The sequence below is a fragment of the Castor canadensis genome, chromosome 10 (genome assembly GCF_047511655.1).
Source record: "Castor canadensis chromosome 10, mCasCan1.hap1v2, whole genome shotgun sequence".
NCBI classification, from domain to species: Eukaryota; Metazoa; Chordata; class Mammalia; order Rodentia; family Castoridae; genus Castor; species Castor canadensis.
Window position 1 is genome coordinate 115,572,983 of NC_133395.1, and position 13,126 is coordinate 115,586,108.

The 13,126-nt window shown below is 42.7% G+C and overlaps 1 protein-coding gene across 9 annotated transcripts in view; it reads right to left on the minus strand.

The window, feature by feature from the left end:
• The window catches only part of LOC109681673 (rho guanine nucleotide exchange factor 3), a 299,591-nt gene that overhangs the window by 42,018 nt on the left and 244,447 nt on the right, over nucleotides 1-13,126 (minus strand). For 7 of the 9 annotated variants that reach the window (XR_012436325.1, XM_074044006.1, XM_074044008.1 and 4 more), the window contains one exon: nucleotides 87-194. Coding sequence is in view for 8 of the 9 variants with exons in the window: in XM_074044006.1 (XP_073900107.1) it covers nucleotides 87-194 (108 nt within the window). In the remaining variant the exon portion in view is untranslated. Of the gene's footprint in view, nucleotides 1-86; nucleotides 195-1,018; nucleotides 1,738-13,126 lie in introns of those variants that run through there. The other 2 variants (XM_074044007.1, XM_074044011.1) reach the window with 2 other exon arrangements.

Sequence of the window (13,126 nt, forward strand, 5' to 3'; positions counted from 1 at the left end):
TGATTCAGGTCAATCTGAAACCAGAAGTCTGGGTAGGACAAGATGTCTCTTTCTACACATTTACAAGCCCATTGTGCCCTTGTTACCTGCAGAGTTTGGCTGAAGCGCTTTAACGGTGTGGTCTTCACAGGTGGAATGAGGTTGGCTAGTGATGTCACTCTGGAAAGGGGTTTGACTCGTTTATTACTAGGTTCCTGTAGGGTAAAAAAAAAAAAAAAAAAGGAGAGGGAACAAGGTCAGTTCTGAAGACAACTTAACTCTACCACAAACCATGTCCCACTCCACAAGCTGTTAGCAGTACACCAATCTGCAGCATATAAACAGTGTCCCATCTCACTCCAGCTCCGTTGAGGTGATCCTGCTTCTAAGCAGGAAAGAAGGAATGACAGAGGATGTTGACAGAAGCAGCTCAGTCAGGGCAGCAGAAGGGCAGGGTGAGGGAACACCCCCAACATATGTCTGTTCTTAATTCAGAATCTTTCACTTGGTACAACCATTCCTTCCACTCCTTCTGTAAAGAAAAGTGACCTCTGGTTTCCCATCCAATGACCTTGCCAGGCAGTGATAAGTCTTGCCGGTTTCATCTTTTAAAAAACCTTTCCCCACCTTGCCTAAAGCCACTTTCATTTTATGCAATGGCTTTGCTAAAGCACAAAGATGGTTTTTAACCCACCAAATTAAAATCTATTTCTTAAAAAAGTTTTATTGCTGTACATTATATTGCTGTGTTTGAAATGTACACATTAATATTCATAAATAAAGACCTGATGGCAAAAGAAAACGTGTAGGTAGAAAAATCACACTGTAAGCACTGGTTTCTATATTATCTACAGCCACTGATTTTGAAAATCACCTTTCCAAAAAGTATTATTTGCACACCTGCAGGTTACTTCTAAACTGGATGATGGGTGAGGGGTAGCCTACTCCTTAATGACTGCAGACAAGATTTCCATAAAAAGAAAAAACAATACAGAGGGGTGACAGACGAAACATTGCATAAAGACAAAGAGAAAGTTACCCTTGTCTTCCTAAGCTCCATCTGACCGTTAGAAGACAATGGACAGCACATGAAGACTCCAAATTTTGAAGGAAAAAGCCAAAGTAGCCAACTGTGGCAAACCTTAATCATTTCCTGAGGCAGACCCCAGGTGCTCATCTTTCTTTTTCAGCCATTGCTCTCAAAGTATTGAGGGTGAAGCCAAAAGTTCCAATTCTTCAGGGCATCCTTGCAGGGACTGAACATAGCAGGTGCTTGCAAAAATCCTTCGCGAACCTAGAATTCCGCCAGGAAGCTCTCATATCATTTTATGTCCTTGCCAGCCTCAGAAAGCAGAAGCCTTCTCCAAAACAGACTGTCCCCAAGTTTGCTTGCATTTAAGTAGGAAAATTTGAAACCTTAATAAAAGAAGTTCAAAAAAAATGTCCACGGAGTGACCAAGAGTAACTTCATGATTTCTTAAGGCAGTCAATTACTTTTCTAAGATGGAGAATGAATCCAGGCTGCCAGGGATCTCTGACTTCTTTGCATGCTAAGCTGTACAGACAGCAGGAAACTCTCAAAACACTAGAAAGACTCGGTTCCAAAATGAATCTCCCAACATATGAGACATTGCATTACAGAGGTCTAAGTGCTGAGGAGAAAGATCCTACAGCCCTCTGCTTTCAGGTGACAGTGCCCTTCAGTATGCTCCCTGTCCAGTGCTTGGCTCCTGAGCAGCTGCGCCCAGAGGAGGATTTAATTCTTTTTTACGTAAGAGCTGCACCATCGGCATACTGAATCCACGCGTGCGCACGCTCTACACACAGCCTCTTAGGCTTCTGCCTAAATGGCTCCTGATTTGGTCTGGAAATGCCAGGGTTGGGAGATCTCTACCTTTGGTGCCATAAACTGCACTGCAGCAAGCGAGTGCTTCCCTTGGGGAGGAGGGGCGGATAGCAGGATTTGGTCTCAGCTAATTCTGCATGAACCTCAGAGCCCAGAGACTCTGGGTTTCATTTTCATGGCTAAAGCTGCTGGGGCACAAATTCTGTATGAGAATGGGGAGGTTGAAGGGCAAACACCAGCTGGGTGCTCTTGCTTTAACGGGGGGGGGGGGGGGGGGGCAGGGAACACTGCACATTTGGCAGGCTGTGGGAGGATCCAGCTCTGTTCTGCTTGCTGTGTCATCTGTTCTAAGGTTCTGCTGACTATGCTGTCTATTTTACACGACCTAGTCAGATGGGCATTATTTACATAGCTGTAAGATATATGTACAATGCAAATGCTGGCATAAGATTGCAATTAAAACTGCTTGCCAAAGGCACTGCCCATTTGTAAGTAAAAGTCAGGCTGCTCTCTGTCAATCTGACATTCCCAAGTAACGAGCAATTGACCCAGAAGTCACTGCAGTGTGATTTAGTGCTATGATCCAGCAATGCAGGCAGGTGCAAGTTCAAAAACCAGAAAACTTACAGGTTATTGGATCTAAGGGGGGAAGGTTTCTGCCTGATCCACATGAGTGAAGTGTGAATTATGGTGTTTTCCTTGAGGGCTTCGGCGAGAATAGGAGATTAAAAACAATTTGTGGCCTAATTTGATTTTTCCTTTCCATTTACTCAGTCTATCTCCAGCTACATTTTACCACTGTCTAAAGAGAGCCCTCTGGGAAAATGTTTCCAGGTAGCAAAATAGCTCCACTGAGAACTAGCAAATACCATACCAGGGATGCTTTTAGGCCTTGCAGAAACATGACAGAATATAACCTGCAAGAGGATTCTACTCCAACAACTCAAGCTGCCAGATCAAGCTGGGCAAAGTCAATATAAAACCTAGGAAAAAGACCATCCTGTTTCACACCACCTCAACCACATGACTTTAAGAGGGAGCAGGAGTACGTACCGTTAAAGAACTTTAAAAAATAGAGTGGGGGAGAAAAAAGGCAATGAGCATTCTGTGTAGAAAGTATTTTGTGAATAATAATAGCTTTGTTTCATCTTTTCTGAGCTTTATAATTCTTTTTGTTTTCTTGTCATATTACACTGGCCAGAACCACCTGCATATTGTTGATTGCAAGCTGAGATAGTTGGTACACTAGTCTAATTCCTGATTCTAAAGTGATTATTTTTAAGATTTACTCTTTATGTATTTACTTGCCAAGAGCATGGAAAAGATACCTTTAATCAAGTAGAAAAAGTCCCTTCTGTACCAAGTCTGCTGTAAATTTCTATCATGAATTGACAGTGACTTTTATCAATTTTTTTTCCTTATCTCTTCAGAGGATAGGGAAGTGAAAAAAAGAAGGAAGTAAAAGAAGAAGGAAGAAGTGGGAGGAAGGGAAAGAGAGAATAATGACAGGCAGGCATAGGGGTCATTTTTTTTCCACAGAGGAATTGATTCAGCAATTTAAAATATTCCTTGGGTCAAATTACAAACAAAATGGATTATAACATTTCATGCAATTTTGTTTTTTATGTAAGTTTTTTAATAAAATAAATTTTCATTTTTTTCTCTAGGGGATACAGTGATTTTTACCTTCTTATTCTTTCTACCGAGAAGTAAAAACCAAAGCAGATTGCATGATGTAAGAAAATGCCTATCACATCAACATGATCTAACTCAATTTTTCTTCCTTCAACAAATAGGTCCTCTGAAATAGAAATGGCATATAGGAAGCACTCCCTCATTTCCTCTGCACTTCACTTTTGCAACCAGAGTGGTGTCTGGAGCAGTAGGAAGATGACCTACGTCATGTCTGCAGTTACCCAGAAACTCCACCTTCACTGAGCCAAAACGGAGGAGCTGGAAATGTAGCCAGTGGCACAGGGACTTTGCTCTCGCAGGTGCTCTATGTCTTTGCCCATGAGTTGATGGGGTCCTATAAAAAGATCTTTCAAATGTTCAGGAATACCATGGAGCCTTTGCAGGGCTCCATCTGTGTGTGCTGGAAAACACACTCCCAGGGGTCACATTTAATCTACCCCTTAACATTCTGGGTTGCTTTCATCATTTCATGTTAAACAGAAAGTTACAATCTCATGGTGATTAACAACTCTAACATAAATAAATGATCATAATGAACTAACAACAGTTGCAGGAACTTGTGTCAGTGTCAAACATATACAGTTTACTGGTTTATTTTTCCTAATATCCCTACAAGTTAACAAATATTATGGCCCCATTTTAAAGATGGGGAAACGGAGGCATGGAGCGGTCCTCTTGCTTAAAGTCATTCAGCTAAAAAAAAAAAAAAAATTTAAATAAATGCAGACTGACTCCAGAGCCCATGTCTTATAATGGGGTTGGCTAACTTCTTCTCTAAGGGGCCAGGCAGCAAATATTTCAGACTTTGTGGATTATCCAGCCTCTGTTGCAACTATTCATCTCTGCTATCAGCCTAAACAATTTGAAAGTAACAAATATGGGTATGGTGCATTAAATTTTTATTTACAGACGTAAAAATTCAAATTTCGCATACTTTTCATGTTGCAAATATTCTTTTTCAGCTACTAAAAAATTCAGAAACTATTCTTAGCTTAGTGTACCACATGTGGCCTGCAGAATGTAGTTTGCTGACCAGTCACATCAGTGGTCAGTGGTCCTCAGTCTTAGCTCAGCTTTTACTGTGACATACACCCGGCCAGCACACCCAGACCCTGCACTCTCCCACAGGCACTCAGAACTGTTCTCAGGAGCCAGTAGATGACACACCTTGATTTGCATTTTCTGCCTGGAGCTGGCATGCAGGGTCCTCCCCTGATGCACAAGGGACATATGTGACTTTACTTTTTATGTGAGTAAACCCTATCCTATCACATTTTATTCCCTTAACTTGATAAATCAGTCCAAACATAACACCAACTTTCTCTGGTCACTAATATGTCTGAATAGAGGATGTAAAAATGATACAATGCAGCCAGGTGCAGGAGGCTCAAGCCTGTAATCCTAGCTACTTGAGTAGCTGAGATTGGGAGGATTGCAGTTTGAGGCCAGCCCTGGCAAAAAGTTCTCAAGACCCCATCTCAACCAATAACTGGATGCAGTGGTGCACGTCTGACATCCCAAGCTATACAAGAGGCTAAGATCTGGAGGATAACAGTTCCAGGCCAGCTCAGGCAAAAAAAGTATGAGACTTCATTTCAATGGAAAGAAGCTGGGCATGGTGGTGTGTACCTGTCATCGCAGTGATGGTAGGAAGAGTAAAACAGAAGGATCGTGGTCCAGGCCAGCCTGAGCAAAAAAATAAGACCTTATCTCCAAAATAACCCAAGCAAAAAGGGCTGGAGGTGAGGCTCCAGTGGTAGAGCGTCTGTGTAGCAAGCATGAAGGTCCTGAGTTCAAACCTCAGTACCACTTAAACAGAAAAAAAAAAAAGATATAATGCCTGGATCTACTTCAAAATACAATGACATTGGGAGAGGGGACTTGGAGAAAACAGATTTGATCCCAGGTTGATAACTGCCAAACTCGGTGCTAGACAGAGGGAATTCAATCAGCAATCCTGCCTATGATATAAAATGCTCCATCATAAAAAGTACTTATTTTAAAGACCAGAAAATTGTCTTGCAAATGTGCAAACAAATGCTAAAGTGATAAAGACAGGTGTCACTGAGCTTTTTGTGTCAGTTGGTAGTGCAGGCTTAGTGAGGGAGGAGACTAAAGATTCAGGTACCATTCAAAACAGAAGAAACTGGTAGAATGAGAAGAAGAAGAAGAAAAAAAAAAAATCCTGCCACTGAATTTCAGTGACTCTCAATTGATACAGACTGGCCCAGGGAAAAGTAGGTGCACACAGATAGGAAAGTGGAAGCAGGGGGAGCTACTTCATAATATTTCATGTCAAGGACAGACAGACCCTGGTGGAGAGGCATCAGTTTTTCTGTTGTACTTTATGGATTGTTTTTGCATTTTTTAAAAAAATATGCTTTCATTTAGAAGCCCATCAACAGGCTCCCAATCACTGTACTCCATGACTTGAAACAATCCAGTGAAGGTCAACTCTGATTTATTTTAGAAAAACACAGAAAAAAAAAAAAGGGCCAGTTAAGATTGGACTACCCAAGGACAGGAGTTTTCTGATCCTGCTATATTTATTTTAATTTGCCAGCATGCTTTGCTTTCCCCATGACTGCCTCTCAAAGTCATGCTTTTCTTTCCATTCCTACAGCAACACCATCTTCTATGAAGGAGGAGGTGAAGCCCTCCCATCTTTGCCAGATCTTCACTCCCCCTCTGCCCTGGCCAGTTGAATCACAGTAAAGTTCATTACTCTGCAATTGCCTTGACTCTATCACCTCCTTCCTCAGGGCCAAGGTTCACATGGCTTTACAGCTTAGGCCCAAAATTCTCACCCTTCAAAACTTCTAGGTCACCACAAATACTCTTGTGTTCTCACTTCCTTTCACACCTCCTGTTGCCAAGGCCTTCCCTAACCTCATTCACCACTGGCCAATACTTGCACTCTTGCCCTTGCCTCCTTCCAAGCTTTGCTTCAAATAGCCCCACTGTTCCCTTAGGGAGACCTGACAGCCTGGTTCACAGCTTGTCCTTGGAAGATTTTCCTGCTTGTGTTTTGGACAAAATGGTTGAGAATGAGCTATATTATTTTGTCTGTCTATCTGTCTGTCCGCCCGTCCATCCATCCAGTCATCTGTCTTAGTCTGGCTCTCATGCTTACTAACTGTGTGATCTGAGGCAAGTTATAGCTTCTTTATGTGAAAAAATAAATAACCTCATAAGACAGCAGTGGGAATTCTGTGGGTAAGAGCCATTCTTTATTGGGATCTTAGAATCCGTGTCAGGCACTGGGCTAAGAGCTTTACATGGATTTGCTCATGGCATCTTTAGAACATCCTGTGAGAAAAGGAATGTTATTACCCCACTTTATAGGTGAGCATGTGGAGGTTCAAGGAACATAAGTACTTATATAGGATCACATACGTCAGGTGGCAGAAACAAAGTGTGGATCACACATTGAACCATACACCTCTGCTATGCTACTCTGCCCAACAGATAATGAGAACGAGCACATGAAACAGTGCTTTGTGAATAGCAAGCTCTCAATTTCACAGCCTAGAACAGGACTCACAAACTGGTATGTTTTTTACTAAAGATTACTCCTCCCTCCCCTTTGCCTCTAAAAACAGGCAAACTTATCATATCACTCAATATATACATATGCTTTTTTTAAAAAAAAATTGATTTTGAAACAATTTTAGATTCACAGAAGAGTTACAAAAATAGCACAGAGTTCCTATCCACCCTTTACCCTACTTCCTCTCATGTTAACATCTTACACAACCACAGCACCTTCAGCAAAACTAAGAAATTATCGTCAGCACAACACTGTTAACTAAAATATTAAAGAAGATTTCAGGATTTCACCAGGTTTCCCATGAATGTCCTTTTTCTGTTCCAGGACCCAATCTGGAATTCCACATTTCATTGTCTTATCTCCCTGGCTTCCTCCATTGTAAAAGAGTTCTCCAGTCTTTCATGATTTTATAGCAAACACCATAGTTAGCTCTACCTGACACTTTTGAGGAGGACTGGTCAGTTTTTTATAGAATGTCTCTCAACTTAGCCTCATGGTAAGTCCTCATAATTAGGTTCAGCAACATTTTGTATTTGTATTTTGGTAAGACTATAACAGAAGGATGTGCCCTTCTCATTACATCCTATTTGGGGAGTACAGGATATTGCTGTCTTATTACTGGTGATGTTAACCTTGATGCTTGTTAGGGTGTTGTTATGGGCGAGTTAAGCTCTCACAATAAGACATGTGCAAGTTCTAAGCTCAGGTGAATGTGACCTTATTTGGAAACAGGATCTTTGTAAATATAATCAAGTGCAGATGACATCATGATGGATTACAGTGGGCCCCAAGTCCAATTACTGGGGTCCTTGTAAGAAGGGGGAAATTTAGACAGACACACAAAGATGGCCACACAGATGTGTATAGTTGAAATTATGCAACTATAAGCCAATGAATATCAAGAACTGCCAGTGAACTCCAGAAATTAGGAAGAGGCAAGGAAGGATGCCTACGCAGGCTTCAGAGAGATCTGGCTCTGTTGATACGTTGATTTCAGATATTCAGCCTCCAGCACAGTAAGATGGTAAATTTGGTTTTTAAGCCACTTGACTTGTGGTACCTTGTCATATAGTAGCCCTAAGAAGCTAACACAGGTGGCCTGCTCTGCTGTAAAGTTACTATTATCCTCTTTGTAATACATTTATTGGCGGAAACAGTTTGTATCTATGTGTATCCTTTAAATCCAGTGTCTGCAAAGTGAACTTTATTGAAGTATGGGTGTCATGAGGAGTGTCTCCTGGCTTCACAGGAAGAATGGGAAGGAGAATCCAGACAGTCCTAAGAGTCAGCTGGAGCTGGCAAGGCAGGGGGCAGGGGAAGTGGTCAGCAGGCAGGACAAAGGTGGACGATACACATAGGCAGAGCACAGGCAGTCATAGAAGGCCTTCATGAAGCTGTCTGGGCAACAGAGTGGGCTTGTGGGGACAGGAAAGGGAGGTTCCTTTGAGCTGGCAAGTGACTCTTCATCTAAGTTTTTGGAAACAAAAAGACAATAATGAAATGATTGTGCCTGATTCCAAAAATTTCCATTAAAATTGTTTTTCTGCTCTCTTTCCCCAGCACACAGTTAATTAACCTGGTGTCATCTGTTACCAGAAGATGAAAGGCAAATTATGAGGCCCGAGTTCCAACGGAAACCTGGCTTCATTGATTAAGCCACACATGTTTCAGAATTATTGGTTTCTAACCCACAAGGTAAGTAAAAGGTCTTTAAACTCAGAACCATAATTTTCCTCTGAGGTTATTAGTGATTTCAACAAGAGTCTAGGGCTTTGTGGATGGTGACAAACCACCAGGAGCAGCTCCAGGAGGGATCCCTGACACATTTACCTTGGATAATCTCAAACATGGAGGCCACACCCTTGTGGTTGTTTTTGCCAGCTGAGTCTGGCTGCCTGTTGTCCTGCATTAGGCATCAGAAAGAGACTGGATTTCCTCTGATTTTCGAAATAGCTCAATGCTGTCTTTCTCATCTGGTCAGTAAAATGAGGAAAACACTCCAATTTCCCAAAATCCTTGACCATACTGGGGCTGGGGAAACGACATCCGTTCTTCATGTATCAAGTTCTTTGAGTCACAGTAAGCACCAAAAGCCCTGTTGGCACCTATGGCTTCTGAGCCAGGCAGCTGGGGAAGCAGTTGTGTTTTGGGGAGTCTTGGTTAAGGGACAGACATCAGGACAGCTGGCTGACAATGCTGCTATGAAGCCCTGAACCACAATCAGTCCCTGTCCCGAACACAGCTTCTCATACCACACAACAAAATAAACAAAAACAACCAGGGAAATTCATATGATTACCAACGCCTGTGGTGCTCCTGGCTTCCTTTCCTCTAGGCCTCCCCTGCTTACTTTAAGTCCAAAACACACAGGCAAAATACTCTAGCTCTCTCCTGTTTGAATTAATGGAACAGCAAAATGAAGGGAGTTTGGGGTAGGGGCAATTGAGATGGAATTCACCCAGTAATAGGAGAAGCAATTAATTTCACTGCAAACTCCAAGACGACTAATATTCAGGGCATGCTTTTTTGTTTCTGAGGGAAGACCTCAAGTAGGTTATTGCTTCTTCTTCTGCTTCTTCTTTTTTTTTTTTTTTTTAATTGAGATGGAGTCTCATGGTATGCAACCCAAGTTGGCCTGGGACTTGCCATGTAGCCCAAGCTGGCCTTGAACTCATTATCCTCCTTCCTCAATCTCCCAAGTGCTGGAATTATAGCTGAGAGCCACCATCCCCAGTTTAAGCTATTGACTTCATTCTTCTCATTATTATTGAGTTGAATTTTTGCTCCCACGTTGGAAAATTATCCTATCCTGTCATGAAGAAAATTATTTTTGCTGAATGAAGGTTAAGAACTGCAGGAAGGAGAAGGGGAGAAGAACCTTGGGAAAGAATTCAGTAAAATACGGAGTGGGCAGCAACCTAGGTTATGAACACTCTCTCAGCAGTGCCAGTAAAATAAAACAGAACCACTGTTTGAGACTGTAGTTTTGGCTAAGGTTTTGCTCCTCAATTACTTTCAAAGTTATTCATTTTAGTCAACATTAGAAGGGTAAGTCAACATTTGTCCTGGCAGCAAGCCCACATTTGTTATTTTATTAGTCTGCTACTGGTGAAATTGGCCCAAGATTAAACACATCCAATAAATGGCCCTAAAAAATTGGAGTTTAGTAGAAAACCGCATTTGAGTTCTCTTACACAGGATGTTACTATTACTTAACCTTGGACAGGAGGAGAAATGCACACCCACACCTAGAGAAGTTCCTTTCAGCAAAGGCCAGCGCCCATCGCCTCAAGCTCATCTCGGCCATGCCCAGACATCGTGCTACGGACTTTTAGAGAAAGAGGAAGCCAAATATTTAAGTCTCTCTGCAGTTCCTGGTTCCATATCTGGCTCCTAAACTTCAAGCAGACTTCTTACTCTGGTGAGGCAGAAAGGGGCAAAATCTTATGGCTACGACGCCGCAGGCATTCAACCTCCTAAAAAAGCAGGGCCTCGTGTCTCTGTGGCCCTTGTGGGAGGGCCAACCTGGGGTCCAGAGATGTGATGCATCTAGGCGAGGCTCCCATACAAGTGATGTGACCACCATGTCTTACCCATCTCAGGGTCTGGAAAATGGAGCATCCCTGACTGGATGATGACAAGGAGGCACCTGGAAGTGACAATGGAGGCCTGGTCACAGTCACGGGGCCCTAAGTCAGGTCTCTGTGACTTTGGAGTTGCTCAGTCACTTCCTACTGATTTCTTGGAATCCGTTGGGTGAGATATGAGTTCTACCTTTGTTTATCTCTGCCAAAGGGATATCCTGGTTCCCCCTGGGGCTGGGTTGGAGAGGAAGGGAGAGAAGGATGCCACTGGGGTTTCTATCCCTGCCTCAGGGTTCAGGAAGCTGGTGTGTACAGACCTCAGGAGTACTTTTAGGATGTTCTCTGGCTTCCCTCAGAAATTAGGAACAAGTTGAAAGCCTCTGCTGCAGGTGACAAAGTTCTTACCACTCTGACCCAAAGAATGTGTTAATTCTTTGCAGAGGATCTTAAGGATAAAATATGAGCTAACCTTTCTGGCTTTCCCAATACCATCTGCTCTTCAGCCAACAATGCAACCTCTATGGGCTTTGCTCTCTCTGCTGTCAAGTGACAATGGCTCTCCTACCTCTGTAGGGTTGGGGGAAGAGCACATGAGGTTATGTGTGTAATGTGCTTGGCGCAGGCCTGTCCCATAGGAAGCCCCCCAAAATAGTAGAGCACTGCCCTTATTTCTAATATCCAAGGAATGGCATGGTCTCTCCCCAGCCTCCTCCATTCCCTGCAGCACTGGATTTTGCCATTGGCTTCCCAAATCACCTGCCACAAACATACTACTAACACTCCCCGGCCACTGAGGCTTCTATGAGACCATGTATTTTGATTCTACATTCTTGTCTTTCCTTTCTTCCTGTGGCTTCATCATCTGTTTAGTCAAGCTCTGGCTGGACAGAACAAAACCAGGAGTGGTTTGGCAGCATCCAAGGCTATGTAGGAGGAGAAGAAAATGTCGGTGGTGAAATCCCAGATAAGGACCTGAGAGGAGGGAGGGAATCTTCAAGTCTTCATGGACCCCTCCCCCCATCTCTAGGCACATAATGCTGAATTATAGGCTAGAAGACTGGTATGCAGTCTTGTCAAAACCCAATACTGTCTAGGATTATACAATGATAGGAACCCCAGGTACTCAACCCCTGTTAGATTTGCAAGGCAGAATTTTTCACAAAAATAATGTGCTACCTTTGGCTTTCAGAAAGGACCACATAGAGCCTCACATATGTCCTCTTTCTCATCCACCTGTCATCTTTTGAAGCTCAACATTATCACAGCTTTCCAGGAGAGGAAAAAGAAATACAGAAATGGAAAAGGATACACAGATTTCAATGTTCCAAAGACAGACTGCTCCAGGTGAATCTGGGATGATCAAACATATAGGCAAGCTAACCTGACAGGTCCGCCATCTGACCAAAGACAAGGCAGGAACAAGGGACCCTACATTTGGCTGTTGGATAAAATCTAAAGGGACATCTGACCAAGGGCACCAAGTCTGCAGGAGGAGGTGATGGATCCTTTCTTTTTGGTGCCCAGTCACTTTCCATCTTTGGCAAGAATAGTGGTTTTGAGTGGACCAGCCTTGCAAGGATATGACCTCCAGAGAGAAACAAAATACATTCATGGTATTCCCTGGTAACACCAGCTGTCCCTCCTAGAATCTCCTTCAGACTCGTGGCCCCTGTGTGTGTCCTTGGCAGCATCTGCCCATGCTTAGAGCCAGGGAACTCAGCACTTGGGTGTGTTAGAACATTCTGCTCCCAACTGAGAACAGAATACATTCAAATCTGATTAAAATCTGATATTTTAAGCAGAAAAGGCTACAGTCAACCAGCCACATGGATTGATTAAATTGGGAATACATTTAAAGAAATTTTAAACCTTCCTGGTTCTGGCTTTCAGCTGACATCTTGCCACCCACTAAGCAATGGTATGCACAAAAATAAATTTCAAAAATAAGGTTCAAGGCATGCTGTTCGGGAAACTGTGAGGCTGGTAATCTATGGTGGATTCATATCACCCTTCTGTTTACCCTACACTCTCCTCAAATGAGCAGATAAACAGCTTCCCAATGTCATTTCTTAGGAGGGGTGTGTGCATGTGTGTGCAAGCAGAACACAGACTGATTTTATCTTTGAGACAGTTTTCAATCTATAGCACCTTTTTTTTTTTTTGAGGTAGGGTCTCACTATGTAGTCCGAGCTGGCCTTGAACTTCAATCCTCCTACTTCTTCTTCCCCAGGGCTAGGATTACAGATGTGTACCACCATGCCTGGTTCTGTAGCACATTTTTAATGACAGAAATTTTAAAAAGGCCGCTAACAATGGATTTTTCCAAAGGCTCATGACCAACACTGGTTCTCAACGCTGTGCATTTGCCACATTGAAACACAGTGATTATGTGTTATTTCTAACTCCCAGCAATTAATATGCAAACAGATGTATCATTATCTAATGCCTATTAAAATTCAGAAGTGTGTGAAT